Source organism: Tachypleus tridentatus, chromosome 11 (assembly GCF_004210375.1).
Source record: "Tachypleus tridentatus isolate NWPU-2018 chromosome 11, ASM421037v1, whole genome shotgun sequence".
NCBI lineage: Eukaryota > Metazoa > Arthropoda > Merostomata > Xiphosura > Limulidae > Tachypleus > Tachypleus tridentatus.
In genome coordinates, this window is record NC_134835.1 from 68,290,616 (window position 1) to 68,315,133 (window position 24,518).

General features: G+C 33.6%; 1 protein-coding gene across 2 annotated transcripts in view; it reads right to left on the reverse strand.

Moving 5' to 3' along the window:
• Positions 1-20,654: 20,654 nt before the first annotated feature.
• LOC143232377 (gamma-butyrobetaine dioxygenase-like) overlaps positions 20,655-24,518 on the reverse strand; it is a 36,443-nt gene continuing 32,579 nt past the window's right edge. For both annotated transcript variants that reach the window (XR_013017512.1, XM_076467719.1), the window contains exon 10: positions 20,655-21,498. Coding sequence is in view for 1 of the 2 variants with exons in the window: in XM_076467719.1 (XP_076323834.1) it covers positions 21,402-21,498 (97 nt within the window). In the remaining variant the exon portion in view is untranslated. The remainder of the gene's footprint in view (positions 21,499-24,518) is intronic.

Consider the following 24,518-nt stretch of genomic DNA (forward strand, 5'->3'; position numbering starts at 1 on the left):
TCACATGGACTGTTTTTGTCACTGATATATATGTTCACGTATTCTTACCTGTTACAAAACGCTGAACTTTGCTTACCAAGGTTGAGTTAACAGATATATTGCATTATCTTTAATTACAAGTGATAATCCCCGTCCTAGAAAATTTAACTTCCAGATCTGAATAAGTCTATATACTCCAAGTGTATGAATATTTTGTGTCGGAAAGGGCTGCCACAGGTCCCTTTCAAACACAAATAATTTTTAATGGCGTAATACTACCTGTGCGACGATATTCAATGTCAAGATGTAATTCTAATACAATCAACTTCACCGTAGTATGTTGATTTGCATGTTCAAAACTGTTTTAACATAACATACTCAGCTATCAGTATTCAAAACAAATTACCAGGAAGTAAACACATACAGAAGTAATAAACACTTCATGACGTTTCAAATAACTTTTCTTTTCGAAAATATGCTCTTATAAAACACGTTGTTACAGTTAAATAGTAACTTAACACGTATTGATAAAACCGAACATTTATTTAAAATTATAGGAAAAGAATATTTGTTCCCGATGAAAGACTTACAATACTGAAATTTATTGTTCTATTCCGCGCAGTACACATAGCAACTATCCTTTTTTTTTTTCTATAATTTCGCGCAAAACTACCTGAGGGCTATCTACGCTAGCCGTCCCTAACTTAGCAGTGTAACATTATAACGCTCCCACGGCTGAAAGGGTGAGCATGTTTGATGTGACGGGAATTCGAACCCTCGACTCTCAGATTACGAGTCGAGTACCTTAAGCACGTGGCTATGTCGGCCCAGCGACTATTCTACCGAGGTTTTTGTATAAAAAGAAAAAAACATACATACAAACCTAACAGAATATTTTCCATCAAGACTAAATACACGACTTAAGACTGAATTTAGATGTTCCGTTTAAGTACGTAAATTCCCTTTTTTATCAACTACAATTTTATGTCTGCAAAAAAAAAAAAAAACTAAGGGAAGGAATGCAAAACATTTTATAACAGTAAGCTTATCTAATGGGTGGACAAAAGTCAAGACCACAAGTGTAATTATGGGCTGAATATTTCCTAACGAACTTCGGGAAAATATTGTATACAATCCGAAATTTAAATAATGATTTTTTAATAATGGATTATTTTAACCTTGAATGAAATATTTCACTATTGCTAATAGTACATACTCTCTTACGTCTATATATAATATTTAATGTCTTTGGCGCGCCATCTATTAACGTTTATGTAAACATATACGGTATTAAAAATTTATTAATGATAAATCAACTAATTTATAGATGACTGTTTAATTTAGACAAAAATGAGATAAATCTTATTTCAAAAATGACAGTTCTGCAAATAAATACTGCACTATTAATATTCACTGAAACAGAATAAGATCTTCGAAACAAAATAAGACAAGTAAATATATCAAATAGTTAATGAAGCCAGTCCTGTTAAACAAACAGACTAAAATAAGAAAACCATTAATAATTTAACAATGAATCATCATTCTCGGTGCAAACAATATTTTCAGTTGTAAATACATTAATGTGTTACGTGTGTTTGTTTGTCGGTAAACATTAATTAGTTTTAAATCTATACGCTAAGTTAACAACACAAAATAATTTTCATTCCTAATATATGTGTGAATGTGTGTCTCTCTCTGAAGGTCTGTTTCTTACGCACGGCCATATCTTTAAAGCTCCAAACGCGAGATACAGATACAAATTTGTGAGCGAAGTTATATAGGAAGGGCAATTATACTCAACTTGGTAATTTGTGATCAAGAGGGCTATTATTTACCTTTTATTCTCTGTGTGAGGACTTCTCTTATTCATTCTATCCATGATCAGTTATGTGATAAAATTACTTAAAGACTTGGTGCAGCCTTCATCTATTTCTCGGTTCTATCTCTTTTTACTCTCTCTCTCTCTCTGTTACTCTGGTCTTTCTTTCATTTCTCTTTCTTCCACACATTCTAAATCGCCTTAACTAAAAAGGTTAGTGCTTTCTCTTGAACATGTGTGCACACTCCCTCAACTAAATAACCTTGCTTCAGCCATATCGTTTGTATTTTATTTGCGTGTACTCGCAAGAATGAACTATGCGATGACTTTACGAAAACGTTTGGTTTCGGCAAATATTCATTTATATAGTGTTGCAACGAGAAGAAACTAAATCAATTTTTCATTAAGTCAAACGACAGAATGCATTGCAAATGACATTTGACAAGTAGCAGAAATCCTGACACCAAGGCTTAGAGGATTTTGTTTTGGAAATTTAAAATATCATGCAAAGTACAGGCAAAAAGCAAGAGAAATGAACCCTATTTTGCTTTAATTAAAATAGCTCTAGCAAATTTTTTTCCAAAATTGATTTTTATTCATTTTAATCAAAATAATTAGTTAGATAAATAAATCATTCTGATTTTCTTTGGCAAAAGAAATGATGATTGATATGATTAAGTTAATCAAAACAATTTAGGATGTTTAAAGACATTTTCATTCGAGCAACTCCGGGCAATCTGCTAGTCACGCGTAAAAGTAATTCAGAAAAAACAAATTAATTTCAAATATCGTAATAGATAACATTAAAATAAAATATTAAAAGAACGGTAGGTAGTTACTTGCAAAGTAAAAGTCCTTAGATCCATCCACACTGCTTTCCTACGTTTAACAAAATAATATGTTTTTAAGTATTCATGTACTTGAGGTAGTACATAATAAACAGCAACTGTTTGCTGGAAGTTACAGAAGAAAAGGGATGGACCTCCAGATAATGGAGAGACACCCATAAAAACCAGTTTCTTAACCCTAACTGTTAGTTGGACAGCAAAGATAAATTGATTCCATAACGAAATAAAGATTTTCAACCTTAACAGTCATATCATAGACTCATAAGTAGACTCCACTAATTTTAAACTAATTTTCAGAAAAAAAATAAAAGCTAGAGAACAGTTCTTGCTGCCACAAGAAAATCATCTGACACTTTGAACAGAACAACAGGATTTTCTGTAGGTGTCCACAGTTGAAAATGTGGATCATGTATCGCACTCTGACCCACACAGCTTCTAACACAAGTTATTGGTTAGAAATAGAGTTACTGGGCACGCAAAAGATTATTATTAGAAATGATTCGAATCTAGTTATGTTAACCACTGTCACTTTCTGAAACATGTAAGCAACTGAAACCTGGACATCATTTGGAAAATTATGGATAGCATTCCTGCTTACCAGATCTCTATTAAAATGTGTTCTTTCGAAGCCAAGATTCTACTAATATTTCATTCCCTCAGTGGTTGTGATGTGACTTTCTTCTTTATGAAAAGGAAAAGAAAAAATGGGTATAACATAAACTTAATGGTGCTCCTTTGGAGATTGCTTCAGTTCCAATGACAATCACAAATGTGATGATTGAACACTTTTTGATCAAACAAGACCCATATTAATATATATTAAAACATTAAGAAAAAAATTTTAAAAAAGAAGCTAATGACTAACATTCCTCCCAACAAAAGATCCTTCACAAAAACCCGTGTATTTAAAAGGCTGTATCTGGGGTTGTGAAAAATTTCATGACACGGAGAGGAATGTGTGAAAGCTGTTCTGTTCTTCACTGTCACAAATATAAAGAGCTCGTCAACTGTGACTGAAAAAAAACTCCTGCTGTAGTAACTGTATGTACAACAATGCACAGTATTATATTATTGTGAAGAGTATTGTTATTAAGCCAGACGAAATACAAGTTCATATAAAAGCAAGTTTCTTTTGAGTGAGTAGGGACTATAGTGTACTACACTTTTTGTTGTCCTGTTCAAAGTGCAAAATATTAATAAGACGCAATGTGAACCTTTTCATTTAATTCGTCGAAGTGTCTTTATGTAGATGTTTTGTAGTTTTACTACAAACTTGTGTCTTTCTTTGGTGTAAAATTTAATAGCGTCCAACGTGAATTTGTTAGTGTAGTCCCTCAAGATGCCTTAGTGTGCATTTTTTTGTGGTACCAGTAAATGTTGTGACTTTTTCTGACGTATTGCAACTAATCCAATTACTGTTTACAATTCTGTTCTCTTGAATGCTAGCATAATGTAACGATATAAATCTGAAACATTATTCATCAGTAGCGAAAGTACCCTGCTTCGTTTAGGTTATTAAATTGATTTATTGTAGATGACTATGTCAGTGTTTGTATTCCAAAACAATTTTAGCATAAAAGTATAACCTATATTTTTGTTGCTAAGCAACGTGACACAGAAGCCATTGTTGGATTGTATTGTTGGCAAAACGCACTTGATTTTCTATATATTAGAAGTTGTATAAAAAACACTTCTTTTCTACATGGTTTTTTACTACTTTGTCTCATTTAAACGACACACACTCACTGGATGAGATAAGTAATACTTAGATGCACACCCTCAAGATCCAATTAGTATGGGTGCAAAACTTCAGGTTTCTAGATTCTTTATTCTTGATGTCATGGCATTCACACTTCTTTTCTATGTATCTTTTCACTTCCTTGCTTCATTAAAAGGATGTACATACGCGCATGCACGTAGATAAGCTAAGTAATATTCAGGTGCACACCCTTAGAGTCCACTTAGTATTGATACAAAATTTCCTGTTTCTATGTTCTTTCCTCAGGGAAGTATGGCAATTACACACACACACACACACAAACTCACAATCACGATCTATTATAATTTTTGTTGCGAATAAAAGTTATTTTAAACTTATTTTCATTGATAAAAAAGTTGGTAAAGTATTAAAAGCTGGGTTAATACACGTAGAGAGTTATATCCTTGTCTTTAAAGTGACCTTATTATGACTTTTTCAGGGATATATGTAAACAATGTTTTACATGCTAATTAAATTTTGTTATTCTGAAGTAATACACGTTTTAATATAGGTGAGTGCAATACACATCTCTGACTTGCAAGCAAAATACAGAAAAGTCACCTATATAAAATTCTGCTATGGTAGATCCACTATAAAGTATATGGTTCTCACCTCAACACCTGTCTTGATTTATCATAGATATTTTGTACTGACTGTTCTGAGTGATCCATGATTAACTTTTGACCATTGAACATAAAATACAATTGATGAAGGTCAGTTATTGTAATATAACTTGCAGCTGTTACTTCGAGAGATATCATACAAAATTAAATTTTCTGTAACATATGGATACATTTTTACTGAGTCTGTCTTTTCTATATAAATGTTAAACATTTCTGTCGTCACCTGAGAATACAGACAATTTTAACTCCATTCCTTAAATATTGTTGTTATTTTTGTTTTTAAATCATTATTTCACATTTTGTTTAATCAGGGATTGCATTGAGTTCCATATAACATGATCTACGAGTATGTAAATCTGGTATAGTCTGTACACCTGAGATCTTCGTACTTTGGCTGTAAAGTGTTATAATTTTGGTGCACATGTCGTTCCATTGATTTCACTTACATTTAGGTACCTGACATTAGATATAATATGCACACATAACCTAAAATGTCCAAAAATTCATTTGCTTCACTTTATGCACTGACTGATCCGATGACTTTGTTTTAACTTTGTTGTGACTTTGTCATTATAACTTTCACCAGATCAGATGGAATGTTAGGCCTAGTCACCTGGATTCGTCGATTAAAATGTAAAATATTCTTTTACATTCTTCAATATTTACAGCAAAAAGGAATGAAAAGATTAAATTTGTTGCGTTTTAGCTTAAACTGGCAAAACAACAGTAAGCTAAACATGTATATACAGGGTGTTCGGAAAGTCACTGTGCACTTATATATTTATTAACAGGCATGTTTCAATATAGAATACAGGAGGTAAATATGAATGACAGTTATAAACAATGTTGAAAGTGACCCCAGTTGGCATCAATACAGGCTTGGATCCTTCTTATTTTGTTTCTAAACACCGCTATCAGTTGCTGGCTTGAAATAGACTGAATGAATGATGTTATCGCTGATTACAAAACTGCACAGTGACTTTTCGAACACCCTGTACAACAAAACTTAATAAAACAGTTGTAAAAATTACAATATCGTAAACCAACCTTAGGATCAACTTTTACATGAATGTTTACATTATATAAACTTTTGTCCTTACATATATATTGATATTCAGACAGTTCAATATTCCAGTTAAAACTTTTGACACACTAGACCAGACTAGGAAAATAGTCATTAAAAATTATAGAGCTGTATAGAGAATATACTAGCAGAGTGTATCGTGTGCAAGGTAATTCAAATAAACAAGCAATAAAAACACGACTTACTAATTGGTAGTAACAGCCTGGAAATATAAAACATAAACAGACAACTGATCAAGTTCATATTAACACAGTAAACAGTTTTCCTATTCTTACATCTTCTCACCCCTAATCTCATTTATTCATTCAAAAAACAAGAGGGATCATCGAAGCGAAAAATTTCACACACAACACGTACATCTGAGCACACCTTTTAATTCAAATTTAATACAATATAGAAATTACTGCTTTATTTTCAAATGAAATACTGAAACAGATTTCAATATTACGTGAAACTTGTCTGTTCACCGTAGAATTGACTGGTTTGGATTTGCGCAAACCTACGCGAGGGTTTTCTATAGCATTTGTCCCTAACATAGTAATGAAATAGTAGAAGAATGGAAGTTAGGTATCAACATTCACCGCCAACTACTGAGCTACTCTTTTACTAACGAATAGTGGAATTGACCTTCATATCATAACGCCCCACAGTTGAAATGGCGAGAATGTTTTGTGAACAGGCATTCGAATCAACAACCTTCAGATTGCGAGTCAAGCGCCCCAGCCATCTGGTCACCTTAAAGTTAATTTCTACCCTGTATGGTCTTCAGAGAAGTTTTTGGACATAAAGAAGTCTACATATGCATCATTGTTGAAGAATGGGTGATAACCACTCTTGGGACACCAAGAACTAAGTAATCTCATAATAAACATAGAGATTTTAAAACATTTTGAAGTAATATTGATAAATAAATGTATAAAGTCGTTCCATATTAGCCCCCCTCCACTTGTGCAGTCGTAAGTCTACCTATTTAAAACGATAAAATCAGAGGTTAGATTCCCCTTGGATGTGGCTTTGTTATAAGAAAAATACACACGTTCCATATTAAATTCTGAAAATGTATTTTGATGAATTCCTTCAGTCAGATATTTCCATTAGACCCCACTCTGATTACGGGGCTTATAATGTTAAAATTCTGATCCCCTCACTGATAGCCTGTTATGTATCTTTGCACAAAACAAACATATAAAACTCAGAGATGGAAACGCAAATAGTAAAGTATGTTGTGGAAAACGTTACAATAGTATCATGTAATGATCTAAAATTTACAATTTCGACGTTTTAAGGAGCTAGTTACAAAAACTATACTGAGAACGTTGACAAAATAGATATGATGTTCCTTTTGCCAGTGAAGCTTTATCAACTATGTTATTGTTTATTATCAAATACGACTTCGCCATAACTCAAATAGTGCATTTACTCTCTAACAATAACAATATTAACACCGTCAAAATAACTAACCGAACAAAAACATAAATTTTAATAGAGATGAAAATTAGACCTTATTTTCAGACAAAAGACAAAATGTGAAATCGTAACTTTGCATATATCTCCTCATGGACCCAACAAACCTTCATGCCAAATTTGATGAAGATCCATCAACACGGACTAAGTAACGGTAAAAAAAATCGGAAAAACACTAATAAACACCAAAAAATGCAAATTTGAAAATTTTTATGTATTTCCCTTTGGATCTAATGAATCTCTATACCAATTTGGTTGAGATCCATTCACACTCTGCGAAGTACTCATATGGACATGGCTTGGCATGGCCAGGTGGGTTAAGGCGTTCGACTCGTAATATGAAGGTTGCGGGTTCGAATCCCGGTCGCACCAAACATGCTCGCCCTTTCAGCCGTAGGGGCGTTATAAAGTTGCCGTCAATCTCACTATTCGTTGGTAAAAGAGTAGCCCAAGAGTTGGCGGTGGGTGGTGATGACTAGCTGCCTTCCCTCTAGTCTTACACTGCTAAATTAGGGACGGCTAGCACAGATAGCCCTCGAGTAGCTTCGTGCGAAATTCAAACACAAAAACAAAACAAAACATATGAACATAAAACAGACAGTACTATTATATTTATTTATATAATAGTGTATTAGACCCGCGTGTGAAGTATTCATGACGTGATATCTGCACTCTGAGAATGGAGAAAAATTAAAGTTTTCAGTGACAGGAAATGATGGCGAAATAGAAAAACTTATCTCGTATTGCAAATTTACATGCACACAAGATAAACATTTCGCGAAATTGGGGGTTGCACATCGCGTAATAAAACGTTTTTCCAGTATCATATAAGCAAGAGTTTTATTACAGTATCATTTCCATGTAGTTTTATAAACACTCAAGGCTACATTTAATCACTGTTAAGAATAGTGAAGACAAAAAATAAACAACGAGGTCCACTAAAAATTATACTTTAATCTCAAGATGAAACGTTGTTTATTTTAAAATATCTAAAGGAACAATTGTCATTTACTTATTAGAAGATTTATTTAACTGTTTTCAAACGGAACTGCGCTTAACTCCACAGCAACAAAACCTATAATACATAAAAAGTGCCGCATTCTAGTTATCACCATTGGTATTAATTTCATAATAGAATCTCTTTATTTTCTCTTTCGGCATTGTATACCTTGGTGATTAATACAAGTAACAAACGGTCAGCTACTTTGAACTTCTTCAAATTTGAAACGAACGTAAAAAAACCTCAAACCTTTGCAATGAAAATTGTAATCTCTTCCAAAACATCTCTTAGCTTGTCTTAATAAAGAACTAAGCAAGTAGTTTATTGGTTTAAGAAATGACAGATGACTTTCTGTCAATATTAGTGTACCAAGGCTCTTAACAGAAGCACATGGAAGGAAGCGCTACTAAGTTCCGTACAAGCAGACTCCCATTCATAGAACCTCGTGGGAGGAAGCACTAACTATGCTCCGTACAAGTAGACTCCCACTTCTAAAACGCTGCGTGCAAATGTTCCCTTCCAATAGGCCATATTAAAATTTCATGTTCAACTCCCGCTATGGACACAACACAGCTAGTTTTTCTATAACTTTACACTAGTAACAGAACAACCTCTCCTTACATATATATACATATCTAAACTTTCAATTAGCTTTTTTATAGGCTACAAAGAAAGAGAAAGAGACTGCCACTCTAAATGCATGTCTTCCGTTACAAGTATAGTCAAACGTGTTACCCCTCACCTTGCACCCAAAGCAGCTTTTCACCTTAAACTTAATGTACAATTTCCCCATTTTTTTCATTATTAAAAAGTTCCAAACCAGTCAAGAGAAATAAACAAATTATTTAATATTTTCATAAGCTCCGTCTTTCAATATCTAAAAATAATATACTTACAAAACACTACACACATATATATATAGAGAGAATTTACAAGTTAATCAGAAGACAATGCATTATTAAAGCATAGTTTCTCACTTATTATATCATCATATCATCTCCGTTTTAAACACAATAAATGGTTACTCAATTATATTATGGTAGACGTCTAGTAAAGCTAACGAGTTTACGCCATGATTTGGATTCTCTTAAAAATGATATTTAAATATATGCGTATTATATCTATATATTTAATGAGAAAATAATCGCACACGACCAATATCATTCGTAATTTAATCATACTTTTCCTAATTTACTTTTTTGTTTTGCTATTATGCACAAGGCTACACAAAGGGCTGTCTGTGCTTTGCCCACCACGAGTATCGAAGCTCACTTTTTAGCCATATGTCTGCCACTGGGGAGGGGTTTACTAATACTGATTGATCGTTAAAAATGTGCTTTTCAAGCATTTTTAAAGGCTATAGTTTTAACTTTCTAATAGATGTCACTACTATACCAGTTATCGCAGAAAATATATATTTTTACACACACACATACACCATACAGTAATAATGGAAACAAAAATAAACGTCTAATTAAAAAGTACCAATCGCAGTTAACTTGTTTGACTTACTTACTTCACTATTTTAGCATTAGCAAATAACAGACTTTTCCCTCTTCAAGTCCCATCAGAAAACATTTGTCAGTGTACAGTCCAGAAGTGTGGATGACAAATAAGTTTATTTCTCTAGTGACTATCGTGATATTAAATCGTAAAGTGCACTACCCCTTCTTACGTTTTGTAAATATAAGAATGAATTAACTGTGATAATTATAAAAGATTAATGTAATTTTACAAGAGATTAAACGGACGCTTTCAGAAAGCCGTTTCTTTGTCTTCCTTATATGTATTTATTTTCATCACATTTATACTAATGTATCAGTTACATATATACGTAAAACACTTTACCACAAGTCCAATTAAAATCACCCATTTTTTACAAAATTGAAACGAATGATCAGGTCTCATGTTTCATAAATGTGATTGAAATAATTTCTGAGATTCTGAAACTTAAACAGAGATTTTTAGACTAGAATACAATAATGTGAGTACAGAATACATATCACTATAGATGATAAAATCTGATACGGTTATTTTACTCCTCTCTCTTTTTGCCCCCCAGAGACACAGTGGTAGACCTGCAAAATTACAATGCTGGAAAGCTGATTTCGATACCCGCACATATAGCCCATTCTGTAGCTTTATCTTTACCAAATGGAAGATGGCGTGAAGTAACGTTTCGGGGAACCGGTTCACAGTTTGGAGGCGGAGGTTTAAATCCTCTCACAGAAAATACTTCACCTTTCATTTATTGAAGCTAAATATATTGTTGGTGTGAAAGTGTTTTATAGCCACCATGAGAAAAGGATGTACACTGGATATGTGAAATAAGGAAAAGTGTTATTGACCACTATTCAGTTCTTCACATTATATAACGACACAATAGCTAATATAACCTAGTATCATACGTTCATCAATGTGTAGATTAAACTAGACCTCTCGTGAACAATTAAACAGTTTTTGGACGACTGAGTTTGTTATCCGTGAAGGCGTTATAATGTTATGGTCACTCTCTTTATTTGTTGGTAAAGCGTAGTCCAAGGTTCGGTGTTGTGGGTGTTGTTAACTAGCTGCCTTAAATTCAAAATTAGAGACGGTTTGCACAGATAACGCTTGAGTATGTTATCTCATACTCTTTGTTTTAGCACAAAGCTGCACAATGTGTTCTGTCCATTGCCGGGAATTGAACCTCATATTTTAAGGTTGTAAGTAATTAAACTTACTAAGAATATCCTGAGGATTATGTATATATTGAATATAAGTATTGAAAGCTTAAGACATGCTTTATTTTGGGTATTTGCGTAAAGCTTCACAGAACTGTCTGTACTAGCCACCTATAGTTTTGAACTGACAGATTAGAGCAAAGGAATCTAGCCAACAGCGCCTACTGCCATTTCTTGGACACTACTGAAATCGAATAGTGAGATTTGATGGCATTTGCTCAATGTACCCTCTGTTCTAATGTAGAGAGCGTGAATTTTCTGCAAAGTGACACGAACAATGGCCCCCTCGAGACTACATTCAGGTACATTCGGTGTCCATTGGTTCTCTCTAAACCATCACAGAATTTTATCAATTGTGGTAATTAAAGAAAAACACTCACAATCGCCTGATATGTGCAAAGAAGAGATTAGTTGATCTAATATACAGAGAACAATGTTGTTGGAGACAAAGCACTACCGCAAAAGTCAGAGTAAAAAAAACTTTTTTTATTTACTGAATAATGTCTATAAGTGTCAGCTGATTGAGTATTGGTTAGACTATTGCAAATTAAGAAGGAAATGAGATAACAGAATAAGAAAAAAAATTGAACAATATCCAGTAAATACCATCAAACTATCAGCAACTGGTAATAAGAAGATGCAAAGACACAAGCCCTCCCTTGAATGACACAGTGATATGTCTGCGGACATAAACTGTGTTTTGATAATTGTAGTGAGCATAGCACAATTATCTCTTTTTGCAGTTTTGTGTAAAATACCAACCAAATAAGCAAAGATAGAACTACCACAGAAATCCTTTTCACTCTCAGACGAATTGAACTTCTCTATAGTCAGATCACATCTGAGTCTGAGAGCGTAAAATCTGCATATATGGCACAAATTCTCTTTGTAACTGACCAATCGGAAAATAGATAAAACGAGTTCTAAAATGCGGAAGTACCTCTTATGCTTAAGAAAGTCCTAACGTATGCCTAAAACACGAGGTCAAGCAAGATACAATGCATGTAGTACATGTAACATCAGATAAGCGTCTTGACTGAACAAGTTGCAAAATATGGTACCTCAGGCTGAATTTTATACACGATATTAACCGAGGTTAGTGTATTCCAAAAATATAATTTAAAAAATATATACATTTTGTAGATAAAAATAAATATAATTGGAGAGTCAAATAGGTAATATCTGTAACCCACGCCTGTACACAGTATTCCGAATTGGCGATAGGCGTGGTGTTACAGTTAGGTAATACTTTTCTGATGTCCCAGTATTGTTATTTACAAAGTACTGAATCGTTTAATAAAAAAAAATCACTTATTTATTAAATAAGTATATGAATCCAACAAAGCATTGTGATAACGCTTTATAGCACGATTCCCTCAAGTGCATAACACAGTGTAACACAAATTTTGTTCCTGGATAGTATGTGTTATTTCTTAATTGCTTATGTTGTAAAAGGACAGAAAATGGCCATTATTCCCTTCAAACCTTGCTTTTGTGACCCGGATAATAAAATCTAGAAATTAACCTATTTTCTATGTAGAAACGGGCAAATTGCACATTTTCATTTACATAAAGTCTGAATAAAACAACATATCAATCAAGATTTACATGTATTTATACTAACGTTATACAAATATGTTTAGAAGTGAGTAGTTTTTTCGAGATTTGCGACTGTAATGTAAATCACTTTCACGTATCACTCCCCAAGTATAGTCTCGGCATTCGACTTTGTTAGACCAATATTTCTGATCAAGTCATTGTGGTCTCTTTGGTTGAGGTAGTATGGGCTTCTCGCACCAGCTGCACCTGTGAAATTGTAACTTAAATATTCAACGTCTACCTCCTCTTCTGCTTTGCTGCTCTCTTCTGAGGATGGCTGCTTTCTCTCTGGCGGAGTGAGTACAAGGAGCTTAGAGCAGTGTGGCACTGGAGCGTTGGATGATGGAATGTCAGGATACATGATACCAGATATATTCTTGCTAGCCCAACGTTTGGAACGGTCCACCATACAGAAGTAGAATTTATTGAGTTGTCAGTGGGTTCATGCCAAATTATTGAAATAACGAACTTCCTGGATCTCTTTTTGCCCTCAGTACCACCCTGCGAAAGAGCAAAATAAATTTTTTATTATAAAGAATAAATTTATTTAATTCATAACTGATGTGTAAGAGGTTTATGCAAATTATTTCATATGTGATATTTTTTCTATACTATTGGAAATTAAAAAAATTAATTAAAAGATATTGAAGTTTTAAAAGGTCTAAAATTTTTATAATATAAAATCTTACTATTCAAGCAAGCAAAAATTGTCCGTCTTACCTTCTTGAGTGACCCGGTATGGCCAAGTGTGTTAAGGCGTTTGATTCGTAATGCGAGGGTCGCGGGTTCGAAGCCTGGTCGTACCATACATGCTCGCCCTTTTAGCCGGGGAGCGTTATAACGTTACGATCAATCCCACTATTCGTTGGTAAAAGAGTAGCCCAAGAGTTGGGGTTGGGTGGTAATGACTAGCTGCCTTCACTTTAGTCTTACACTGCTAAATTAGGAACGGCTAGCGCAGATAGCCCTCGAGTAGTTTTTCTCGAAATTTAAAACAAACACACAATACCTTCTAGAATGTTTTTGCAGTGCTCGCAGGTAAACTGAGGTGCCCATAGTTTGTCTGATCTCCGACAGGCATGCCGAAATATGCCTTGTAAGCTTCATACATTTTAGCAGATGATGTCACAGAGTACTTTTTCGTTCTTGTTTTGATAAATTGGCCACATACATCACAGGATGCGTCTGGAGAATGCTTACAGCTTCTTGACGCCGTCTTTGATAAAATCAGATAGGTCCTTGTGTTCACTTAGGCAGCTAGAGCTAAATTGAAGTGGTGAGTAGTGAACCCCTGCATATATATATGAAAAGTTCTACAACATTATAGAAAATTCTTGTATGTTCGAGAAAATTCTCTTTCAACTACTCAGCACTAAATCTATCTGGAATGTTCTGAAAAATTGGTAAATTTGAAAATTTCATTACCAGGTCACGAAAGCAAAGTTTGAAGAGAAAAACAGATGTTTTCCATTTGCTTTAGGCATAAGCAATTGGAAAATAACACATTATGCCCAGAAACAAAAAAGTAAAAATTTTGTAGCATAATGTAATTGTTACAAATATTCTATTCTGAGGTATCATATAAAAGCATATTTTCTACTATTAGTACAAGAATTCACCAAAACTGTAAAGATTGGATAGCTTACATTTCCAAAGTTTCTTATTTTATATTAAATTGTAAATTTTAAGACATATTTTTAATCCTGTATTATAGCTCTATTATTGTTTCAAATAATATATTGAAAACATATTTCAGTGTTCCCTCAAAAGGCAGTCTGCGGGCCTCATCAGGTCATCGAAATCTTGATTCGTGGCCCTCGCTATGCCAAGATACTGCTCAAAATATGCAAATTTGCACATGAGAAAATACGTATGACCCAAATATTCAGGCGTGGTCCTTTGGTTTTCTGGTTTGTTTTGAATATCGCACGAGGCTACATGAGGATTATCTGCACTAGACATCCCTAATTCAGCAGTGTACGAAGGAAAGGAAGGCACCCATCACCCACTCTTGAGCGACTTGTTTATCAGCGAATAGTTGGAGTGATCATCACTTTATAATTATCCCACGAGCATGTTTGGTGGGACGGGGATTCGAACCCACAACATTTAGATTGCGAGTCGATCGCCCTAACCACCCAGTCATCCACCGATTCCTTTGTTTCATGGTCATCTATTGCAGCGGTTCATGTGGAAAATAACTGGAATCACTGTCATTGTGAATAAAAATATGTACATGTTACTACACAGGTTAAGCATGCTACTACAAAAGTTGAACATGTTACTACAGAGGTTGAACATGTTACAACAATAATAACATTTTGGAGATTTATCATGTCATTAATGTCCATATCGCCACACCCAGTCATGCTCTATCCAACGACAGTGCAATAATTCTGCAGTATAATACTTATGTAATAAAAGGACTCGTAAAGCTGTCGTATCAAAAACGCGTTACCACTCCTCCCTTCATGCTTTCAATAATCCTTCTAGAGTACGAGGCCAATGGTTTTTTGCGCTGCGCCCAAAAACTTGACTAATATGTCTTCATATGGAACAGTATGAATATTTTTTTAATTCTCTAGCTGCTTGAGATATGCGATGGTTGAAATGATATTTAGAGGAAACATCTTGGCTTGTGTTGATGGCGATCATTCTTGGTCCCTTTTACATACTGTTGTTTGGGTACGCCCCGCTGACCTCTGTCTCAGATAAGGTCATCATGCGAAGAAATGGTTTTTGAGCATGATGTTTGTCTTAAGCACAGATCTAGCACTGGGTTATATGTGTTATGCCCACCACAGGTATCGAGACCTGGTGTTTAGTGTTGTAAGTACACAAAGTTACCTCTGAGTCAATTTAGCAGTGTAAGATTAGAGGGAAGGCAGCTAGTCATCACCACCCACCGCCAACTCATGGGCTACACTTTTACCAATGAATAGTGGAATTGACCGTCACATTATAACGCCCCCCGGCTGAAAGGATGAGCATGTTTGTGTGACGTAGATTCGAACCAGCGACCCTCAGATTACTGTTCAATATGAATATTGACTTTTCTTAACAACATACTTTTAGGCTTAAGCGAAACATCAAGCAAATCAAATTTCAGTTTAAAGATTATAAGATATGTAGGAAAATGTTAGTAAAATGTTTATATTTAATCTTTCCTTTTGGTCACGTTCTTTTTCACGTTTTTGCAAAATAAAATATACTAGAAATTTACTTCAACGCTTTTATTAATTTAAAACTAGAAACTGCATTAACAGACACCAAAGAAAAAGAAATCCATACAAAAGAATTTTCTAGCCTACCGCTGAACCACTAGTAGATGGCACAATAACTTGAATTTCCAAATAATACACGTTGATGTTTGCACAGCGTTGACTACCCTTCAGTTGGTGCCTCACTACCCTATTCCTTGAGAACCATATTTCTGATGGGTGCCTTGCAATAGCCACTAGTGTAATGCTGCTTTCATGCTCCTCATTCGTATATTAAATGTAAAATGTTTAAAGTGTACTAAACACATTTATTTTTTCTGTGAAATCTTGACCTACTCAATAGCGTCTTTATCACTTGTTAAACATCTGTTCATTAAGCTACTGCAAGAGTACACCAGTCTATATACAGACGATAATGGAGTAGGTACTGTACTCATGCCTTTCTCACTAGGTGTAAATAGTTTAACGTGTTGCAGAAAAAAAGTCAGTCTGGATTTCAAGAGTCTTTTTGTCACTTTTTTTTCGATTTATAAGTATTAGAAATTGAAATAAAGTACAACTGAATAATATTTCTGTGACAAGTACACGTTTGAGAGGAGTGCATTACAATATTTACGAAAAGTAAACTACACTTTAAAATTCATTATTTTTAATTATAAGTTATAAAGAAAAATATGTTAACTACTAAACCTTGAATCGCTAAACTCAATATAATATTTTCATTTGTTCTTATACTGAAAGTTACAGTTGACTTCAAAGTTTATAAGGGGTCAAGTAATGCCCCTAATGACAAAAAGTATATGTCCCCCAAGAGAGGAAAATTTGTAATTGGTTTTAACATCACCACCATAACTGTCTCTAATTAATCCTTCTAAATGTTTTGAAGACTAATGTCTCGCTTGGATCTGTAAAATGTCTATAAAAAGGTTACAAACAAACTTGAAGGATCAACTCACTAAATAAACTATTATCTTATAAATATATGATAACCATTAACTTGCAGCAGAAGGTGCTACTTTTAATGGCATATTAATTCAAACTTTATTTCTTTGTCATTAAAACAAGAAGGTTGCAACGTACTATGTCAACTGCAGAAACTAGACCATGTATTTCAGCATCATAGTCCTCAAGTTTACTGTTAGGCCAATGAGCTGATTGAGCAAAAATTATGTTCTTTTTTTGTTCTTTTTTCTAAGTCAACTTGCAACCAATAAGAATTAGAAGCCAAAATATAGAATAAAACTAATTATTAATTATTGAAGATGGATAATAAAAAAATAGTAATTAATTAACTATCCGGTTTAATTTACCATACAGGCTATTAACCATGTCAATTAGAAGGCTGTAAGGTTTCCATATTCCTTTTGGATGTCATCTTTATTGTCGGACCTTGACTAACACATGTATGAATATAATCTAAGTCCTTACGAGGAACCACTTTCGCTTTTCTTTATCTGTAGATTCTCTTCTTGTGTTTAATTATTTCTTCATTCTCCAGAAACACATTAAACAATAATTATTGTTGATTACTTCTTATCCCCTATCTAATATTCTACGTACAGCGAAAAATATATTGTTCTAAATTAATCTGCGTTATTCTTAATGTTTCTTTGAATTGACAGTCCATGCAATTATTTGAGTTATAATTCGTACTTACCGAACAATATAATACGACGTTATATTCGTTAAAATACAAAGATGGCAAGCAACACATAATATTTTACCCAAACATCTCAACTTGAAGAAGCTTTCTGAGTTTTTGTGGCCATCACGATTGCCTTATGACACACCCTTTCAAAAAAAAATGTTTTTGTTGTGAATAAACGTCTTTTAACAAACGTTCTAAGACATAAACCGACAGATAGATCCATGGATACCATGAAAGTCTGTTAACTACTTCTACATTCTTTCTTCAGCAGAGTGTTTTAGTTTTAGAACCAAAAGTTCCAATTCTTAAGACTCATTACAAAGTAGTGTTATACACTTCTCATGTGTCTAAGTCAAACAGCCAAGCTATGAACACTGATTACTAGAATTCTAGGTTAACCTTAAAGGTGAAGTCAAAAGTACCAGTTCGCTTGTATTATGACAGCTTTTTTATAATGTCACGGCGATACATCCTTGGTACTCTTATTTTGTGTGTGTGAAAAACTTCCAGGTTTGAAGCGTAGCAGCATCGTCGTGTGCAAAAGTAGCTCCAAACAACAAGGTTATTTGAGAATGTTTAGGCCATTACACGCCTGCCAACGAGCGATGAACTAGATGAATTTTCTAGTCGAATTTTAGGTAAATTTGTACAGGATTTTGCTAAGAATAAAAAACATGGAAAGGAACATCCTGTAAAATCCTATATAACCCATGAAACGAGGATGTTATTCTTGTAATTAAGTAGGTGGAAATCCACTACACTCATTTTTGCAGTTCTGATGTGTCAGTTGAATTTTTCCATATTCAATTATCAAACCTCAATATTAAACATTTAGATATCCAAATTGGAATTTTACTTTATCATACCAGATTAGCAGTTTAGCTGTATGTGAAATTCTCTTTCTATGTCGCAAAAAGATGATAATGTCATCCGAATTGGAAGCAGCTTACACTGAACTTTACTTCCAAATTTCATAACTCCTAAAGATAAAGTTTCTAAAAACATAGCCTTAGAAAGGACTTGAATATTGTCGAGTACACATTTCCCTGGCAGAATGTTTAAGGAGTGGGACATTAAACCTCGATCTTTCGATGTGGATACATGTATAAAGTGAATGAACATCTCAAAAAATGCTCTGTCTATACAGTTTATCTCCTTTGGGATCCAAACATTCATTCACTTGTTTACCATGCGTACCAATCCCTGAAGAGAAACTACGTGATCCTGAGAGGCACTGCAACTCACAAAAATAGCTTTGAATTTCTGTATACGGATGGAAGTGGGGGGTGGCCCCCTTAGGGTTAATTGACTGGTATTATGTGGCTAATCAACTGACTGTCCACACTAGACGTCCTCAATGGTTTTTGTAGACATTATGTTCGATATTGGTGTTTATATATAGTTTCCATGATATCCTATTGTAGCCACACTCTTTTAGTTTGATAGTATAGTGCATATCCCTGTAGAACTCCATAGTGAGGATGTGCTAAGTATTCTTTCATGAATAATCAAAATAAAATACTGGAAAATAGCCATAAATGCAAGACTCTGTTCCGCAGACACTATTTTAAACTGTCCCTGTACCTTACTTTTTTATAATACTTCGTTTGTTGGCTGACAGATATTTAGGATAGACGTTTCCTTTGTTCATTCATAAGTGATTATATATGCTTATTACCAATTTTAAGTTAGAAGCTGCTATCTGAGAACGTACTGATTGAAACATTTCAACAAGAAGATAATGAACTATTCTTAACATTGAAATCCATACTATTTTAAATTCCTTAAGAGGAGAGATCATTGAGAGAGACTTGATATCCTCGGATTGGAGATTCGAAATGGTTTGTTCACTCAAGTTGTTTCAGCTATCCAGCATATCACCACTTAGGAAAATGAAATAAAGTAGTATACAAACATTCTATTTTGACACTTACATTGTTACATCTATCTGCTACTATCGAGACGGGTTTTCTGAACTGTAAGGAACAGCGATGTATTCCTACCCCTTTCGAATGCTTCGAGTGACATCAATTTGGATACTCTAAAGCATCTCGTCATGATACTTTGACGTATACGTGTTGCGGTAGCAATAGTCTCAATAGCTATAGGTGTAAGTTGGACCCATATTGTGTTAACAGCAACAGTTTCCATTCCTCCTACTTTCATTCATGCTCTAAACAGGCTGAGGAGAAAGAAGCATAGCAGTTAAGTATTGTTAACAAAAGTTCTTATTCCAAGTATTGGAAGTTGTTCTCCCATCTTCCATCTTAAACATTAGCAGTTGCATTCCATTCCACTGTTACGACTGTAGAATAAACAAATCCTTCTTTAAATCCAACCGAATCCCTTCCTTCTCACATAAACGGTCTTCTATCTTCCATGAGTAAACTGGTAGTCAAGTCCATTTCTATTCCAATGCTTACCCCTACAGTAGAATCTATGGACCATAATGGCTCGAAACTTGTTTCAATGTAGTGTATTCAACCCCTGTACACTTCTCTGTAAGAAATTATTGTACCTGAGGCTGACACACTTACTGTTTGATATGTCATACATGACATCAAACGTATTCTTCTATGCCAATACTTCATACTTAAATTAAACATCCAGTTCCATGATACATTACGTAAATACAAAGGAACATTTTGTTTAACTTTAATGTTCAACGATTAATGAAAATAAGTGTAAAAATATTAATTGATCTTGTAATGTACACATTTACCACTATTTGGATGTACAACTGTGTGTATTGTAACTTTAATTCTTAAGTTTGAAGTATCATATCTACTTTCAAAGTAATAAATTAATACAGATGACAAATATTAATGTCTTTAAATTCTCATACTGGCAGTCAAAATAAGAACTAATTTTCAAACCAAACAATATATTCAAATAAAAATATTTTTTATTAGTGATTAACATTATTCCTGAAAAAATTAAATCCATGAACAAACGTTTATACGTCTGAACTCAAATTAAGTATCTGCTTCAAGTGTAGAAACTGTTAGCGTCTTTCTTTTAAGTAAAAACAGTAACTTCCTATAATAAGTAGTAAACATTATTTTTTAACCAGCATGTTTTAAGTAACTCGTGGTATTAGTATTGTATAAACATAGTATTTATATTTGACTTACAAGTTATATGACAAAAATCTGTAACTCATGAACTTTAAAAAAATACAACTGATAATTCCTTTTAAACAAACTTCAAGTTCCTATACATGAGACTGTTTTAGATAACGTATATAATTAACAGAGAGGTTACACTCTTTTTTTATGAGCATTTTTATATTATCGATAGTAAAGTTACCTCAAACACGTCTTTTCAGCAGTCATTTCTAATACAAAGATAAAGAAAAATAATTGATAGATTGTTTTCACGTAATTCAAATCGTAATGACGTTTCTTTTCAAATGTTGTTAAAAAACAGTAAACGCTGTTTTTAACCCAGTAAAAATGTGAATTTTTCAAAAGATTTGTATTGAAGTCAACGAATGTTTAATTTTTTTTTTCCTGTTTATAGAAACTTCTAAATTTAACACCTTGCTGAAAAATAATAAAATATCAAAATAATTCCCTTTTAAATGATAAGTAACAACGACAAATCCAACCCTTTCTTTCCTGTGGTGCACTTATCAAGGTGACACATTTGTTTCTTGTTGTTCCATGTACATTGTCTTATCATAACATGTAATGACTTCTTCAAAATCGGAATAGCCTCCCTTCAAATACCTGCAAATAGCAAAGAAGTGTAAAAGCCCTGCAGATACATTCACGTAACAACAAGTGAAGAACGTATACATCAGTTTAGTAACCTTTCAAGTACTTTCGAATAACAAACTTTACAGTAATTATATTTCATGTACCATTAAGTAATAAATAACAAATTATGTAATTAAGAAGTGACAATGTAGGAAAGATTTTTATTGTTTTAAACGTTTTATGAAGTCAAAAAATTACTATCTAAATTAATTTATGCAATGTAAATTCTAACGTTTTGGGGCGAAATCTCCATGATAATAAACTCGAAAAGTTCAGGGAGAAAATTTATAAACTGACCACAGAAAATTGTAGTACAGTCGGACAGCCAACACTGGTTGTTATGTTTTTTTATATCTCATTTTAATAGTTTAATAGGAAACAGACCCGTGTTTGTTATAATTTATAAACTGTTACTATATATTTTTTGTATATCTGTTGGAACAATGGCTGGGTACTGACTTGTGGTTAGTGTGCCGGAATTGTGTTTCTGATGATTCAATGGTTCATGTCCCATTACAATAAAATTAAGCTCCACACTTTGGGACAGTGAATGCATCATAGAAACAATAGTCAAATCCCCTTATTCTATTAAAGTAGCCCAAGTACTGATGGTGAATACCGTCCCCCGATTCTTTTAGAGTAGCACAAGAACTGGTGGTGGATGCTGTTGACCAGTGCATAATTAAGGATGATTAGAACAGACAGCCTTGTGAAGCTTTGCCTGGTTATCTAAAATCAAATTTTTAGAATAGATTGCTATTCCTTTTGCACTGCTTACCCAAGAACAGCAAAAAATTTCACTGATTGTTCTTTCTGCTGATTAGGCAAACTTCAAAAACGTTGTAAAGAGCTTAAGTAGAATTTAGAAAGGTTTGGGATTTTGAAAAGTTTATGGATATGGTATATGTTATGACAGAATTCTTACACATTTCGAGCAATGAATACAGTGCATCATTACCTAAGTAATTATAACATAAATAGGCCCTTATATTCTCCTTACCTATTATCAGAGAGTAAAATTCAAATAAACTAAATTAGACTCACACGAAGATTTTTTAACCTCTACCTCACCCCAGTGGCTAACGGTAAGTTTTTGGCTTACGACACTAAAAGTACAGTTTCAATACCTGTTGTGGGAAAAACACAGATATTTCATTGTGTACCTTTTTGCATAACAACAACTAAGTCATTAGTTCAATATTTTTTACATTAGAATGATATAGTTATATCCAAACATTCTTTGAGCTCTTGTAAGAAATAATAAATAAAACTCGCACATCTCTCAATCGTCCAGTTGAAGTTTTCTTTTCTTTTAAAGCCGAGCTAATTATGCTTTACATTAGTGATTGTAGGTTAAGGAGCTCGAGCCTTTGTGTGCAATATATCAGAATAGAATTCTTTACACACGGTGGATGTATCACCTTGAAATCCTGAAATTCTATTCATAGGTTTAATGGACCTATGATTGATTATTTGTAGCTGAATCGCTGATATCTGACATTAACACATCTCATTTTTCCATTTACTCTGAATTTCATCAATAGTGGATTAGGAATCAAGTAGGTGATTTGAAACGTCTTTATACAATAATAACAGCAGATATTTTCTTTACCATTCTAAATCTTATTTAGCAATGCAAATGGAATGCAACATCCGTAAGACAATCTCATTACAGAGATGTATTTGCAATATGTTATAATGTGATACAAGGATGAATGCTTAGGCCTTTTTGCTTCTTCTTTTACAGTTGACAGTGTTCTGTGTGTGTGAGTGTGTTTTCTTATAGCAAAGCCACATCGGGCTATCTGCTGAGCCCACCGAGGAAATCGAACCCCTGATTTTAGCGTTGTAAAGCGGAGGGCAGTGTTTTGTGTGATGAGCCACGGTATGAATACTATGAGTACAATTAGATTGCAAGAGAATTTTGCATGATACACTATTGTCAACACTTTCTACTCTCTTAACAAGCTTTCAAATTGAATGAACTGTTTGAGCAACCCAAAGGCTTATTAATCCATGGAAGTTATAAGTAAATGGTATAGCATGAATTTCTATAGGTAATTGCATCATGTACAGAATTAACATGTCGATATGGAAGTGTAACTGTGTGCTCTGTCTTGATAGAGACATACCTTACCTGCACACATTCTATACAAAAATAGTATTTTCTTGCGTTTGCAGGTATGCAGAATTGCCTTAGCATATTCCTTGAGTTTCATTGTAGCAAATTTATTTTTATAACTATCACCACAAAGCCCTTGAAAAATATTTTGGCACGTTTTCTACTCATATTTTCAATGTTTTATAGTCTGTAGGACAACACTACTTAGCTTGAATTTTTACAGCCTTGTTATGCTAGAGGGTATTCACACAGCTTTTGACAGCAGTTAATTTTCCAGTTTGAAATATGCTTTAGAAAAAGCTTGTGTATGTGATCTGAATCTCACTTTTGTAGATCTATATCCACATAGATAGTCTTGTTTACTGTACCAGAAGATGCTACCATTTCATATGCAATAGAAAGTTATAATACTGGGCTACTTTCAATAACAAACTGTTTAACTTTCTTCATTATGGTGCACCTAAAACCCTATCGATGAGTAACCTATTTTTCCTTGCTGGAATCACACCTTTCCTTCCTTTACTAATAAAATTCTATGCTAATGTTATTCCTTTCCTTCATTTTCAAAGAGTACCTTTCTTTCCTTGTGTATTTTATAATTGCAGAATAGGAGAATTTTGTGTCATAAAATTCTTTTAGGTAACAGTTTCACATGGTTCATTGAAAGTAGTTTATTGTGGTCAATATTTGGAGAAACATTTTGTAGACATCATGTTTTTCAGTGTCAAACTCAATGAAGTGACCTTCTTCAGTTCCTTTAAACTGTACAACAATATAATTCTTGCCACAACAAATGTTTAGCATAGAACGTTAATAACCGTCAACACTAGTTGAAAACGAATAGTCCTAATGCTTCATGTAACATCGC